Below are 16,708 nucleotides of genomic sequence, written 5' to 3'. Positions count from 1 at the left end.
CAAACATTTCAAATATTAAAAAACGGCAAAATAATCTGCCATTGAAAACAATTAAAATGACAAAAGGACAACCTGCAATGGGAGACAATTATTTCAGATGATGCAACTAATAAGGGCTCAATCTCTAAAATCTACAACCAACCTATACACCTCAACAACAAAACAGCCAATTACTCAGTGGAAACATGGGAAAGAGACCTGCATAGACATTTCTCCAAAGAGAATATACAGAGGGCCAACAAGCACATAAAGAAATTCTCAACATCACTGTTTATTAGAGAAATGCAAATCTACACTACTATGAGGTATCACTTCACACTGGACAGAATGGCCGACATTAACAAGTCCACACATCAGAAAAGGCTAGAGAGGGTATGGAGAAAAGAAAACTCTCTTACACTGTTGGAGGAATGTAAACTGTTACAACCGCTATGGAAACACTTCAGAAAACTAAATATAGAACTAGCATGTCACGCAGCAATCCCACTCTTGGGCATACACCTGGGGAAAAAAAAGTTTCCATGAAAACTATATGTGCGCATGTATGTCCAATGCAGCACTATTCACAAGAGGAAAGACATGGAAATAACCTAAGTGACCGTTGGAAAGAATGGATTAAGGGATGTTGTATATATACACAATGCAACACCACTCAGCCTTAAGAAAAGAACAGAATAATGCCATTTGCAGCAACACGGCTGGAACTGGAGACTCTCCTACTAAGTGAAGTAAGCCAGAAGGAGGAAGGCAAGCACAATATGACATCACTTATGTGTGGAATGTGATATATGGCACAACTGAAACTTTCCACAGGAAAGACACACATGGATTTGGACAACAGGGTTTTGGTTGCCAAGGGGGAGTGTGCAGGATTGTGATGGACTGGGATTCGGGGGTTGAAAATGCAAACTATTGCATGTGGAGCAGGTATGCAATGAGGTCATGCTGTATAGCAATGGGAACTATCTCTAGTCACTTTTGATGCAGCTTAATGTGAAACAAAGGATATGTATGTGTGTGGGTGTGCGTCTTGGGTGGGTGGGTCTGTGACGGGGCCACTTTGCGGCACAGTATGAAAGTGATAGAACACAGTAAACCAGCTATGATGGAAAAATCATTTTAGAAAAAGAAATGCAGCATCCTTTTACTCTTAACTGTGTCAAAAGTAAAGAAATTGAAGCTATGAAGATGAACATACAAGTTTATTGCTGAAATAACAGAATTGCAGGAATTTGGTGACATTTGCCAGCATAAATGTTCATCTTCACTCTCCTGCATAACCTATAGTCCTTTGATAGGTCAGTGGTAATTAGGGTGATGTTCAGATACGGAAGAGGACTGAGGATTTGGCCTTGAAAGCGAGGCAGCAGATGTGTCAGTGGCCATTGGCATTAGGAACCATGGATGGGCTGCTGCTTGGGGGTTAGACACAGGGCACTCAGTTGGTGATATATTCTGGTATCTGGTTGGCAAAGGAGAAGGCTCCACCCTCAGTCCAAAATAACCACTTGGGAAGTTAGAAATAAGGTGGTACTGAGAAATGGAAGTGGTAGTTGTAATGAAATTCACGATGTGGCCACTTGCTGGAGAGTAGCTGCTTTGTGAGTGCATGTGAAACGTGGTCAACTGACTAAAAATAGCATGTTGAGCCATGACAATTTGTCCTGGTGGCCTGACTGATGGTGATGATGGAGAAGAAAGACCACTTCTAGTTGGGGTAGTTGTATTAGAAATTCTCTGGCTCATAGAAGGCCATCTTATTAAAGGCACATTTAGGTTTGTAGAGGCTGAAAATGCATCTTCTCCACGAGTTTCTGCAGCCACATCAGAATTATGGTTATCCACATCACCCCCTGTTCTAGAGCGCTTCTTGCTGCAACCTTGAAGTAGAGAAGCCGATACTGGAGAAGCATTTTTCACCCTGACTCTTCTTTTCATCCTCACCAACAGATGGGGACAGCCTCGGTTAAAATTTGGATTATGGTAGAACTGCAGCTAAAACCAAAAGAGAAAGGTATTTAGTGACCTTTTAAACAAAGATACGAGGACAAAGAATCCATACAAATCTGACTTGTTTCATCACACAGAGTTAATGTCAGGAAATAATACTCATCTATTACTAACATTTTCAAAAATTTATGTAGTGGGAACAGGCAATTATGGTCCTTAAATAAAAATGCCTGGTGCATTTACAGTAACAGTATGAGGTTCAGGGGCTTGTATTGGGTGAGGTTCATTGAGAAGGCTCCAGGTGGCTAGGAAATTTCTCTATCACCCCAAATATTTTATGACCAAGTGGCCTTCAACTTAAAAGCGTAGCAGTACTTCATCCCACTTTCAAGGTCTACTATGACCCTATATGTATGAACATATTTGCAGATGTCCCTCTGTAAATAGTAACTGGACATTTCATAATACCTTGTTCCAAGCAGAGACTTCATTATCTTCTGCCAGAATGTTGGCTAGTGAGGCAGGTCTTTGAAAATTCCTTCGCAATTTAGTAAATCCATAAAGGTTAAGCTGTCGAACTAAGCTTTTCATACTCTCAGTTTCAAAAATTCTGAAGGGAGCCTTTCTCTCCAGAACTTCTTTCTTGAAGCGTTCTTCATTAATCACGATCGAGGTTCCATTTTCATCCCACCAAATGGACTTAAATCGATCACTTTCAACAATTTCCCAAAGTTTTCTGGGAAAGGGCAGAGGAGGAAAATCATTATCTCCATCTGGTTCAGAGGCACACAATGTGTGGCATGGCTCTTTCATCAGGGAGCCCTCAGACAAAGCCTGGAAAGCTTTTTCTTCAACCTGAGACCTCAAGTCCAAGTCCCCAGTGATTGAGTTATCACACCATGGAGATGTAATGGAGGATTCTGAACCAGTTGATTCATCTTTAGGAGACACACCTTGAATTTCTGTAGGAGCATGTGCCATCTCAGATTTTTTTCTCTTCAGCTACTTTTCTCACCTGCATGGCTTTTGAACTCTGCAGTTTTAAATGCTGCTTTGGTAAGCCTACACAGATAAACTATCCAATCCATCACAATGGTTGCCAGCCTGAGTAGCTGTGACATCACAAGACACTAGTCTCCTAGCAATCTGAGCATCACCTTCACTCAGGGTTTACTTCTCTATGAAATTAGCCCAGTTAATATAAAATATGAGCTCCGTACTTGAACAGTAACCCAAAGAGAGAAAAAAAAAATGAGATCAGCAAATGAGACCCCACTCCAATGGAATCTTTTTAATAAAAAAATCACATAAATAAATAAATCCATTTCATCCCTGAAGTAAACGCAAGTTCTCTCTTGTGCACATATGCACTTGTGCCTGTTATGTAAGGCCTTGTAAATGGAAAAAAAAAAAAAAAAAAAACAACGGCAAAGTGAAACAAAAGCTATGCAGCTCTTGAGAGTGTATAACTAGAATCTGTGCAGTATTTATATTCAGAAAAACATAGCCAGTGTTCTATGGTGGCTAGCTTGTTACAAAAGTGTTCTGATCTCTGCCGTGCTATGGGTTCAATCCCTGGCCTGGGAACTTCTGCATGCCCCAGGTACAGTCCAAAAAATAAAAAGACAAAAAGAAAAGAAAAAAAATCAAATACACAATCAAAAACAAAACAAAACAAAACAAACCATGACCTTTATCACTAACCAAGACATGGAAGGGCCCTGGGCACCAGGCAAAATATCTATAGCCATAGAGACAAAAAAAAGATTGATGGTTGCTTGTGTTAGGAGAGGAAATGTGGGGAAGTACCATCCAAAGGGTATGAGATTTCCTTGTGGATTGATACAATGTGGACTGAGGAATTGATGGGTGCACCACATTCTGAAGATTATATATGCCCTTGAACTGAATACTCTAAAACTTATACCATAATGTCGTCACATTGTTAAAAACTGACAGTGATCTGGTATCACTGATTTTATTATATCGAGTTTTCTGTGTATCCTACGCAAGTAGTCTGTGTGTTAAACAATATTCCAAACATTTTCCGTTAGGTTGCTGAGGGAGGAATGCACAAGGCCAAATAGTGCACAAGAGGAATTTATTAGGGTCTCTGAGGGGGCTGGGCAGAGCCCACGATGGCATCAGCCTTGACTGCAAGGAGGTGTTAGGCTTATAAAGCATCTGTGGTGGGAGTCTGTGGTTGGAGTCCATGGTGGGACCTTGCGGCAGGGAAAATGGAGAAGAAAGGGAAGGTCAAGGGAGGTGTAGGGACTCAAGTCCCATGACAGAGCACAGTTAATCCATGTAGGCAGTTAGTCTGTGCAGGCAGTTGCTTCCCACAGGTCCTCGTTTCTTGCTGCCCAACTTGCACATCCACATTCTGGGAGGGGTGTCCACAGCAAGTCTCTCAGGTGAGCAGCAATAGTTGGGGTGTATGGCGGTCTGTCTCCATCCTCCTAGGCTCCTCTCATTCAAGCCTTCCATTATATGGGATAGGGATGAATGTCTACTCTTCTCTATCTGCTTCCTGCTGGCCTGGGGTGAGGAGTACTTGTGGATGGACATGGTATATGCTACCATAGAGGATGGGAAGAAAGGAAAAATAAGATTAAACATGGGTTGACACCAGTATTGTTGAAGGAGGAGTGTAGTTTCATCTGAGTAGGTTTTAACACGTGATGTGGTATTAACATGTAAATCACAGGAGCTATTGGTCATAAAACATGTTGTCTCCTTTCTGTTGCTATAGGAGAAGACCGTGAAAATATAAGGTTGTCGCTGCCAGCTGATGCTGCTTTGAGAACAGCTGGTGTCATCACGTCTGACAGGGCACATAAACCCTAAGTTCTTGGCAATACAAAGGCTTGCCTGAAATTACTTCCATAAGATTTCCTAGTCTTCCATGGATGTCTGACCCACAGCTACTCCATTCTGCCTTTTCTCCCTATTGGCCCATGCAGTTGCCATGGTCAATGATCTCTGTATTTCTAGATGAGAGAAGATGCAAGAATTTGGGCCCATAGAGATCCTCACCTGAAATCGGTCTGAAGGCCTGTGCCTCACCGCTGCTCACCTCCCTGAGCTCTGCTCAGCAGGTGCTGCAGGTCAACAGCTGCTGTGCCTCAAGTTTTCCTGCACGGAGAGCCTCTAGGCAAGTGCTAACTTGAGGTCACAGTTGGCCATACTCCCCAATGGTCGTACATTTGACCATAGTTTGGGGAGGCATTTCATGACCATTTCATCTCACAGTGCCAGCAATGAACATTACTAGGTCTGGCAATGATGTCACAGATAGGCCATTAAATGTGCTAGTCCTGGACAAAGCCATACTAGGAGTAGCCAAAAGTCTCTGGACCACCCATCTTCCTCGTCTATTATGGTCCAGGAAAATATTCCCTCTTGTTACATGTTCCCATATCTAGAGACCACTGATCTCATATGGAACTATATATCATTTTCAGTGACTCAGTTACACTTCTGGAAATGCAAGAGACAGCAATTTTGTGGAGACAGTGAATAAAACATAAACCTAGAGACTCTCATGCTGAGAGAAGGAAGTCAGAAAGAGAAAGACAAAGACCACATGATAACACTTATATCTGGTGTCTATTTTAGAGCACAAGTGAAGCTTTCCACAGAAGAGAAAAACATGGATTTTGAGAATAGACTTGTGGTTTCCAGGGGGAGGGGGACTGGGACAGATTGGGATTGAGTGGGAGCTTGGAGTTCATTGAGGCAGTCTCTTGCCTTCGGAATGGATAAGCAGTGAGATCCTGCTGTGTAGCCCTGGGAACTATGTCTCCTCACTTGTGATGGAGCAAATAATATAAACATGTCTATGTACCTGGCTCACCATGCTGTGCAGTAGAAAATATAACAATATATTGGTGGCAATAAAAACAAATTAACCTATTCTGATAAGGAGTGGAAAAATATAAGAAAATATTTGTGGTCTCTTAAAAATTATGTGGAAAGCAGTATTCATAATGTCATAAATGAAAATTGAAAAGCTTCACGCAAAACAGCCCTGTTTTATCGCTGTTCAGCTGGATTAGTCCGTTCCTTTTCTTTAAAGGAAATTTCATTCTGGCTTGTCCACTCAGCTGTACTCCCCAGTGTTCTAAGGCTGGTTATCCCTTGACAGTTTAAACATTCCCAACACAAGGGAGCCGTTAAATTTCGATTAATGTAGCCCAGGAGAGTTATGTCACTTGGCTAAAGTCTTACCTGCTGATTGAGCTTGAGTAACAGTTGAAGGAAACATAATTGTGCCCTTGTGAGAGCAGGTATTAGTTGGCCAGGTGAGGGGATCCCACCTAGGAACATCACTGAGAAGAGCCTTGGAGAGGAGAAACCCACCAAGGTAGATGAGAAGGTCAACAAATGACCATGTGGTCATGGGGGGGGGCAATCTTGGGATAGTGGTGTCCTTCTGATGGTGACTTCTTTTTGTCCAGGCACTGGTGTTTCTGTTATTAGGGCCTTGTTTTAGGGTGAGTTTGATGTCAGTAATTCCCTCTGTAGACCAGTGCAATGTGGATGTCCTTCTTAAGAGGGAAATAGAGATTTTAAGAGTTATTTTATTCACTTTGCCTGTGCATATGGTACTTAAGTATTCCTGACAAGAGACCTTCCATCTAGGCTGGAGACAACCCTTTAAATAATACTTTCCCAGAATGTATAACCCCCTGGTTATCGTGGGGCATCAGATATTCTCGCAGAGACAGATTGCAGCACTCAGCTTCCCATGCTGAGAGTATGTTCTTAGTACCCCCCTTAAACATTGAAATATTGTAACACAGCCTCAAAGAACTATTTGGGAAGTGAGTTTTAGAAAGTGAACCCTAACCTCAAAACACAGAACTAGAGTATGAGTCACAAGATTGTCTCTAAAATGATCCTCATTTTCACCAGATATTGTCAACCCAAAACTGTAGAAGGAATACCCCAAATGGAGAACATATTTTCAAAGCATTTCTTTTCATTAATGGGTTTTCTGTGGAGCCAGGAAGAATCAAGCTGCCTCTTGGATTTCCCACAGTCATGGCTCTTGAATTCACAGCTGTTGCTTACCTATCTTCCCTCCTCTGATTTAGGGGCACACTTTTCCCATGCTACAAGGTCATCAGGATGGCAAATGTCTGAGAAGGAGGGAGTAAGTTGTGAGCTATATCTTTATAGATTGGGTTCATACCTTTCATCCGACAATTTCTCCCCTGTAACACGGTAATTTACACTTAGGAAATTTGCAAATACACACACACACACACACACACACACACACACACAGAGAATGCAAATTTTAATCACCTGGCCAAGTAGAATCTCACTTTATTGTAAAACATTACCTAGTCACTCAACCAACGTAACAAAGGATTTCAAAAGCAAATACAAATTAAAGGCCAATCGATTCATGTAACCTGTTATCAAGAGTATGAACAAGGTAAGGTTAAGAAGGTTCAGAAACCTTTCTTTTAGCAGAGAGACAGAAACCTAATTCAAGTTTTACACGAGCTTACATTTAAAGTTTGTTTGTTTTTTAACTTTAAACTCCCAGTCAATCCCGACCAAGCTTGGAAATCCTGTCTAGTGTCCACTTCGCAGAAATCTTCCATCACTTTCTGTATCCGTATTATTCTGTCTGCTAGCTTTCCATTCAAAATAACAAGCTACACGACAGACTTACTTTCTGTTCCCTTAATAAAATGCAATTCCATTCCTCCTTCCTTCTTTACTGAAAACACAATGTCTACTTGTCTGGGTGGACTTTTTATCACTTCTAAAAGTATGTGTTTCCTGGTACAGAACATCACAGCATAGCACCAAAACACCGATAATAGTCTTAAGTGATGTTGCTGTCCCTTCTTAGTAACTGAAGCCTCAGCATCCGATTTGACTTTTATCAAACCTAGGTGCAATAAGAAAAGCTTCTGCCAATGACTCTGAAGACATGCCCATTTAAGTTAGATCAACCTACTTTAACTTTAATATCAGATGTTAATTTAACACGGAATATTTTCCAGTTCATGTGAATCTAAAATTACCTTACCTTATGTATTTTGAGAGTTCATATAAGAGTTAATTTCCTTCAAGCCAATTAAGTAGAGCTTTTTGATGAAGTAATTTTGGCAAGGCCACACATGCACAACACAAACAACGATACATACAAAACAGGAAGCTCAGATTTCCCATTCCAAAGTCTCAGCCATGAATAAGGTACACCTGTGTGAAACCCATCAGCTGCAAGAGACACTGGCTTCAAACTGGGTCCCTGACAGATGGAACAAATCAAGGTCACTTGTCTAGGTGGCTAAACATCTTTTAATAATGTTTAGAACAAAAGGCATACGATATCTCCTTGACCCTGAGAATTCAACTTGCAAAATGTACCCCTATTCCTGAAATTTCTATTTCAGAAAGATGGTGGAGCTAAGGCTTCCAGATGTCCAGGCAGAACACCTGCATCTCAAAGACACAGGCAAATTTCTCTTGGGATGACTTTGTTTCCTTGAGGGCAGAAACCTTTTCCCTCAGAACTGAGGAGCCTCTTCCCTGAGTCTTAAAGGCCCTGTCAATTAGTCCAGGCATGGAGTTTGTGGGCCCTGTCCTAATATGTGTAGATGTGTCTGTCAGGGGAAGGCTGGCTGATAAAAGGGACTGAAAGAATGGCATGCCCTTCACTGGTCCCCGGGTCTGGATTAGTTTAGTGTACAGGTCAGACATGGGAAGGGGACATGGACCCTGGTTATGCCTACGATTCCATTAGTGACTTCGGTCAGGGGCCTGTATTGAGGTTGGCAGAGGTTTGCAGACTGGTCTTTTAACTCAGTTTGAATGGGAGCAAGCTGCTGAGCTATGGAATAGGTGGAGGTATCCCACACCCGGGGCAAAGGAACGGAGGCTGTGAGAGGTAGCTTATCATGTTGTAGATGAGCAAGGGGGAGGAGAGAGGGCTCGGAAAGAGAGACAGGAGTGAGAAGTCTGAGGGAGGCTCTGAAATTAGATAAAATATCTCTGCGAAGAGTTGGGGCTGGGCACTTGGTTAATATCAGGAAAGAACAGCTAAAGGGTGTCCCTGATGGGGTGCAGTTTGGAAGGGGTTTTGGTAAGGGTTTGGAGATGAGACCACCAACATGCACAATAGAGACTTGAGAGGGGTGTTTGTGACCTGTTAATTCAGGTTGTGCTGAGTAAGTGGCCCCTGTGTTGATAAGAAAGGATACCAGCTTACTTACAACTAGCAGAGTTACCTGGTGCTTCACCCGAGTAGTAGTTGTGGGTCTGGGATGCAGGGGTTTCCAGGGCACCCTCAGTCTTCTGTGATCCTGCCAAGGTGGCTTGGCCTGTTGAGGTCCAAGGATTCCGGTCTCTCTGCAGGGAGGGGTGTGGCCGTCCCCTGAGAGGTTTCCAGTGGCCTCTCTTATCACACCTGCAGCATGGGCCTGGAGTGCCTTAGAGCCATTGTCCAGGGGAGAGAGCTGATATTTGGGGGAGCCCTGAATGGCAGTTGCCTGCATTTTGTATTTAGCCCGATCTCTTTTTAAGTGTTGGCTTTCAGCCTCTTTATGCTGATTATTAAAGACCTTGAAGGTGAGGGTGAGGACATCCTGCTGAGGGGTTTGAGGCCATCCTCCCACTTTTGTAATCTGTGCCTTATGTCAGGGACAGACTGAGAGATGAAGGGAGTGTGGAAGGAAAGATTCCCTCCAAATGGGAAAGGTCTAACTATGTATCTTTTTGAAGTGCCTCTGTTAATCAGAAAGGAGAGCAGGTTTTTCATGTGGGTTTGGTCTAATTTCTTCTTCTTTTTTTAGTTAAGACCTGCTTCACATAGTCCTCCTATGAGACAAGTTACCATGTGACTCTGGTGTCTAAAGGCCTGGGAATCAACTGGAGAGTCCCAGTTTGGATCCTGTCTTGGGACTGCTACCGCCCGCACTCTTTGGTTCTTGTTTTGCCAGCAGAGGTCATCTGTGTGGGCCTGAGTGGCTAACCAGACCCTTTCCTTTTCCGCAAGGTCGAGGAGGAAGGATAAGGTGACATCAACACCATGGCAGGTAAGGTCACAGTACTGAGTGATTTGTTCAAATTCCTTAAATGTAGATGGAGGGATCAGAAGAGAAGGAGTCTCATCTTTTTTGTTTTTCAATTTAAGTGGGAGGGGTTGGACATGGAAATAGGGACATGGACCTGGGCAATCCCTCCAGTGCTGGCAACTCCCCCTCAAGGGACCAAAGGAGCTGGTTGGGAGGTGTTTGGAGAAGGAGGAAGCTGGGTACAGAAATGTGTATGAGGAGGAGAGAAAGAGGGGTCAGTATCTGGGTTAGGATGGGGAGAAGCTGAGGACAACTTGGGTAGGGGAGTGGATGATTTTGTGTTGGGGGAGAGCTGGAGGCATGGAGAGATTTGTATTGTGGAGAATAATGGTCTGCAGGATCAAAGCAGGAGCTATCAGAATGAGAGGGAATATGACATGAATGATGGAGAAGAATTTGAAATGTGAAACAGGGAGAACAGAGGGAGGCCTGTGGGCTGACAGCGCCTTTCATTCCACTCGTCATTACAGTGACAAATGTTATTGAGGTCACTCAAGCTATTTACATTGAATGTGGACTTGTGGTTGCCAAGGGGGAGAGGGAGAGGGAGGGAGTGGGATGGCTGGGGTGCTTGGGGTTAATAGATGCCTTCTAGTGCCTTTGGATTGGATTAGCAATGGGATCTTGCTGTGTAGCCCTAGGAAATCTGTCTGGTCCCTCAGGGTGGAGCATGATAAAGGGAGAAAAAAGAATGCATACATGTATGTGGAAGGGGCTCACCACGCTGTACAGTGATGAAGCAGAACGTGAACAGAACACGGTGGACCAGCTATAATGGAAAAACAAATACAACATCACTATAGAAAAAAATTGAAAGTGGCATTTTGGGAGCATTGAGAGCCATTAGCTAATGTTTATCCTGTGCACACGGAGTTACAGAAGAAGTAAAGATACTTGTACCTAACATTTCCTCTTAGGAATACCTAAATTCCATAAGAGGCAACCAAGAGGTGTGTTCTGTGGAGGAGTGGAGGGCTTCTTCGCCATGATGAGGACTAAGAGGGGATGTGGGCTAAGGAAGGGGCCGCCTTAGGGAGTGCCACTTCTTAGGCTGAGTGTCTTTAAAGTCTGGATAGTGGACGCTGAGGGACAGAGAGGGAGGTTTTTCGCTGATGTGGGTGTCCCCAGATTAGAGGAATGCGCCAAGTGTCTAAGTATTCTACAAACCTAGTGTGATGCTTTGTTGCAGAAGGTTGTACTCTGATGTGCCAGAGGAACTGGGGCCCAAGAGCCATGCTGACAGGAGACCCAGAAAAGTGATATTTTCTCATCCAAGTATAAGAAGACAAGTGCTGGATGCAGAATCAGTCATGGAAAGGTGGAATTCCCCGTTGGGGGTTCCTCCCTGGCTGAGCAGGAGAGGACTTGTGCAGAGGTGCCTGGATCAGGGACCCAAACCTGGGTGGGTTCCAGAGGTTAAGCCAGGAAGAGCTGCCCCTGCCTGCTGCTCTCTGGCTTTCAAACCCAGGAGTTTGGGGCCCCACTGATCTGATTCCCATTCTCGTATCATGCCCGCTTGGGGTTTAGCACCATATGTGAAGTTTGCTGAGGGAGGAGTGGGCAAGGGTATTTGATAAACAGGAGAGATTTATTAATGGCTCAGGAGGGCACCAGCCTTGACTGTGAGGAGGGGCTAGGCTTATAAAGGATCTGTGGCAGGAATCAGTGGTGGGAGTTCATGGCAGGAACCTTGATGGGAACAATGAAGAAAGAGGAGGGGAAGGTCAAGGGAGGAGTAGGGGGTCAAGTCCCATGACAGAGAGCAGTTCATCACTATAGAAGTTAACATATGCCTCCAGGTGTTTTCCTCAGTCCGTTGGTTCTTGCTGCTCAAACGGAGCATCCAATTCTGGGAGAGGTTGTCCATAGCAGGTCTCCAAGTTGAACAGCCATATATGGGCTCAATGGGGGTCTGTCTCCACGCTGCTGGGAACCTCACATTTTCATAGTCATATTAGCACAGCAAATATGATTCTTGTTGGTATGTCTATCAATATATGCTAAGCATTCATGAAGTAGCGATTTTGTGTTTATGTAAGGCCCATACCATTAAGGAAATCCAACAAGTAGGAGATAAGTCATAACAAGAGAGTTTATAAGAAAAACGACTTATATGAGTGTAAGAGGAAACTTGCCATTCTTGAAAGAGCCAAAGGATATAATCCAAGATTATATGGAATCGTAGTCTTTTTTTTTCTTTTGTTAGAACAGGAAATAGGCGGAGGGGTTTTGGTGAGGAAATAAGTAGGGCATAGAGTCAGGAGCATTGAGGTTTCCCATAGGTTTTGTGACCAGGAAATGGCCAGGGGATGTGTGAGAAGGCTAGGCCTTCCTGGCATTATGGGATTGCAGGTTTCCTAGGGGCTTGTGGCTGAGGTAACCAGTGTCAGGCTTAGCCTCAGGCTGTAAAATGTGCATATGAGGAAAGGGTGAGACTGTTCCAAGATAGGGTCATGGAGGGGTAGGTGGAGAGGGTGAGAATTTGCCAAGGTATGGTGTGCGGTGGAACTTACAAAGCTAAAAGGTAGTCAGGGCCATCATTGTTCCAGAGAGTTGGTTCTTATTTGGAAAATATAAGGGTCTCAGCAGTTTGGGTGCATTGATCTGGTTTTCTGAACATTATTGTGTAGGAGTCCAGAAACAAAGGAGTAGCAACATAAAATAGGACCTAGATTTTATGAAGTGGTCTTAATATGGGATAAAAAGCTGCTCCTTTGCACAAAGAGACCTCATGTTTGGTAAGAATTTCTGTGGCTTCATGGCTGAAAGAAGTGTTACAAAAATGTTGTGAGTGGTTTCCCATTCCAGCTTTGGTAAATATTTAATATGTGTCAAAAATACATGATGCTTTCCATATTTATCACATTTAAGGACGGAATATTTTCACAACTAGAAAGAGTGTCTAGTTTGGCACTATGTCTTAGTGTAACGCAGTTCTTAAGTCAGAATGCTTTGTATTAACAAATGGTCGTGAATTTTCCTTTCAGTAAACATTTCATGAAGATAGACACTCCAAGAAATGTAGTTTCATGAAATTTGACAGTGATTTCTCCTGATTTTTTTTTTTTTTTTTTTTTTGGAGAATGTTAGTGTCTATTTTCTTCACAGGACATGCCCTTAGATTTACACATGCAGATTTTGTGGGGGATTGGCTGATAAAATATTATGTATATGTGAAAAAAATAGGAGTTCATGTTAAGAATTTAAAATGTCTCATTAAACCGTGGCTGAGAATTTTGGGGTGCTAGAATGGCTGGATCATATATGAAAGAAGTCACCTTTGGGGCTATCAGGGGAAGACAGCCTAATTCAGGTGTCTCTGAGCTCCAAATTGCAAACTGTACCTTGAATCACAACCATAGGAGAGAGTGCAAAGTTTTATCTTGAAAAGATGCCTATAATACGTTGTATGAACTTACCTGTATAACGAATGAGATTTAGTTTGGGCTTTGCATCTCTTTACTATTTAGCATTGATGCACAGTGGTTTCCTTCCTCTTAGTCATGAGATGCTCGACTAAATTGGATGGTAATATTGTCTTTAATCATATATATGTGTGTACACATACACACACACATATATTTCTCAAAGGAATTTATCACATCTGTAGTTGTATAATGATCATAACAATCTGAATCCACAGGATCTCCATCCCAAAGCCCAAGCACATCCCACCACCCACCAAACTGTCTCCTCCAGAGACCACAATTTTTTTCAATGTCTGTGAGTCAGCATCTCTTCTGCAGAGAAGTTCAGTCTATCCTTTTTTCAGATTCCACAGATCAGTGAAAGCATTTGTTGTTGGTGTCTCATTGTATGGCTGACTTCACTTAGCATGATCGTTTCTAGGTCCATCCATGTTGCAAAAAAAATGCCAGTGTTTTGCTCCTTTTAAAGGCTGAGTAATATTCCATTGTGTATATGTACCACATCTTCTTGATCCACTTCTCTGTTGATGGACATTTAGGTTGTTTCCATGTCTTGGCTATTGAAAATAGTGCTGCAATGAACATTGGAGTGCATATGTCTTTGCGAGTCACGGCTTTTTTGGGTAGATGCCCAGGAGTGGGATTGCTGGATCCAATGGGAGTTCTGTGTTTAGTTTTCTGAGGACTCTCCATACTGCTTCCCACAATGGTTGCACCAATTGACAATCCCACCAACAGTGTACTAGGGTTCCATTTTCACCGCACCCTCTCCAACACTGATTGTTTGTAGATTTTGGATGATGGGCATTCTGGCTGGTGTAAGGTGGTACCTCAGAGAGGTTTCGATTTGCATCTCTCTAATAATGAGTGATGTCGAACATCCTTTCATGTGTTTCTTGGCCATCTGTATGTCTTCTTTGGAGAACTGTCGGTTTAGATCTTCTTCCCGTTTTTCGATGGGGTTGTTTGTTTTGTGGGTGTGGAGCTGCAGAAGGTGTTTATAAATTTTGGGCATGAATGCCTTGTCAGTCCCTTCACTTCCAAAGATTTTCTCCCATTCTGTGGGTTGTCTTTTTTGTTTTGTTTAGGGTTTCCTTTGCTGTGCAGAAGCGTTGAAGTTTGATTAGGTCCCATTTGTACCTTTTTGTTTGTGTTGTCAATACTGTGAGAGGTGGATCCGAGAAGATGTTGCTACCGTTTATATCAGAGTGTTTGGCCTATGTTTTCCTCCAGGAGTCTGATAGTGTCTGGTCTTATATCTGCGTCTTTCATCCATGTGGAGTTCATTTTTGTGTATGGTGTTAGGGAGTGTTCTCATTTAATCCTTTTCCATGCGGCTGTCCAGTTTTCCCAGCACCACTTACGGAACCAGCTGTCCTTTCTCCATTGTATATTCTTGCCTCCTTTGTCATAGATGAGTTGGCTGTAGGTGTGTGGGTTTACCTCTGGGCTTTCTCCCCTGTTCCAGTGATCTCTATTTCTGTCTTTGTGACAGTACTATGCGGTTTTGATGATTGTTGCTTTGTAGTAGAGTCTGAAGTCCGGGAGCCTGATTCCTCCAGCTCCATTTTTCTTTTTCAGGATGTCTTTGGCTAGTGTGGGTCTTTTGTGCTTCCAAAGAAACTTTAAAACATTTTGGTCGAGTTCTGTGAAAACACTCCTTGGTGATTTGATAGGGGTTGCATTGAATCTGTAGATTGCCTTAGGTAGTATAGTCATTTTGATAATATTAACTCTTCCAATCCACGAGCATGGTATATCTTTCCATCTATTGGTGTCATCTTTGATTTCTTTCATCAGTGGCTTATAGATTTCAGAGTACAGGTCTTTTGTCCCTTTAGGTAGGTTTACTCCTAGGTTTTTTTTTTTTTTTTTTTTTTTTTTTTTTTTTGATACAATGGTAAACGGGATTGCTTCCCTAATTTCTCTTTCTGCTCTTTCATTGTTAGTGTATAGAAATGCCATTGATTTCTGTGTATTGATTTTGTATCCTGCGACTTTGCCAATTTGGTGGATGAGCTCTAACAGTTTTCTGGTAGAGTCTTGAGGATTCTCTAGGTATAGTATCATGTCATCTGCAAATAGGGATAGTTTCACTTCTTCCTTTCCAATTTGGATTCCTTTTATTTCTTTTACTTCTCTGATGGCTGTGGCTAGGCCTTCCCGAACAATGTTGAAGAGTAGTGGCAAGAGCGGACATCCTTGTCTTGTTCCTGATCTCCACGGGAATTCTTGCAGCTTTTCGCCATTGAGAATGATGTTTGCTGTGGGTTTGTCATATATGGCCTTTATCATGTTGAGGTAGGTTCCTGTTATGCCCACTTTCTGAAGGGTTTTTTTATCAGAAATGGGTGTTGGATTTTGTCAAAGGCTTTATTTCGACATCTATTGGGAGGATCATATGGTTTTTCTTCTTCCGTTTGTGAATGTGGTGTATCACCTGATGGATTTGAGGATATTGAGGAGCCCTTGCATCCCTGGGATAAATCCCACTTGATCATGATGTCCAATCCTTTGAATGTATTGTTGGATGCGGTTTGCTAGTATGTTGTGGAGGATTTTTGCATTGATGTTCATCAGTGAAATTGGCGTGTAGTTGTCTTTTTTTGTGGTGTCTTTGTCTGGTTGTGGTATCAGGGTGATAGTGGCCTGATAGAATGAGTTTGGGAGTATCCCTTCTTCTGGAATTTTTGGAAATAGATTCAGAAGGAGAGGTGTTAGCTCTTCTCTAAATGTTTGATAGAATTCGTCTGTGAAGCCATCTGGCCCTGGACTTTGGTTGGTTGGAAGTTTTTAAATCACCGTTTCAATTTCAGTTCTTGCGATTGGTCCAATTGTCTTTTCTACTTCATCTTGGTTTAGTCTTGGAAGATCGTACTTATGTAAGAATTTGCCCATTTCTTCTAGTTTTTCCATTTTATTGGCATATAGTTGCAGATAGTAGTCTCTTAGGATCCTTTGTATTTCTGTGATGTCCGTGTTACTTCTCCTTTTTCATTTCTAATTTGATTGATTTGAGTCCTCTCTTTTTTTTGCTTGATAAGTCTGGCTAGGGGTTTATCAATTTTGTTGATCTTTTCAAAGAGCCAGCTTTTCGTTTCATTCATCTTTTCGATGGGTTTCTTTGTTTCTATGTCATTGATTTCTGCTCTGCTCTTTATGATTTCCTTCCCTCTACTAACTTTAGGTCTTGTCTGTTCTTCTTGCTCTAGCTGCTTCAGATGTAGAGCT

General features: G+C 42.5%; 1 protein-coding gene across 1 annotated transcript; it reads right to left on the bottom strand.

Moving 5' to 3' along the window:
* On the bottom strand, nucleotides 1,184–2,996 carry LOC110257873 (heat shock transcription factor, Y-linked-like). Its single transcript, XM_021080880.1, has 2 exons — nucleotides 2,419–2,996; nucleotides 1,184–1,995 (listed from the first exon to the last, which is right to left on the bottom strand). The coding sequence occupies exons 1-2, from the start codon at nucleotides 2,929–2,931 to the stop codon at nucleotides 1,300–1,302; spliced, it is 1,209 nt and encodes a 402-aa protein (XP_020936539.1). The 5' UTR covers nucleotides 2,932–2,996; the 3' UTR covers nucleotides 1,184–1,299.

The sequence above is a fragment of the Sus scrofa genome, chromosome Y, assembly GCF_000003025.6.
Source record: "Sus scrofa isolate TJ Tabasco breed Duroc chromosome Y, Sscrofa11.1, whole genome shotgun sequence".
NCBI classification, from domain to species: domain Eukaryota; kingdom Metazoa; phylum Chordata; class Mammalia; order Artiodactyla; family Suidae; genus Sus; species Sus scrofa.
The sequence above is the reverse complement of the archived record's forward strand: the minus strand, read 5'-3'. Positions and strand labels throughout refer to the sequence as shown.

Bases quoted from the DNA above. Each gene is read 5' to 3' on its own strand.
- LOC110257873 (XM_021080880.1), bottom strand. From the start codon at position 2,931: ATGGCACATGCTCCTACAGAAATTCAAGGTGTGTCTCCTAAAGATGAA. The intron at 1,996-2,418 runs GTATTATGAAAT...TTTTGGTTTTAG, and splicing joins AAGTCTCTGCTTGGAACAAG to CTGCAGTTCTACCATAATCC.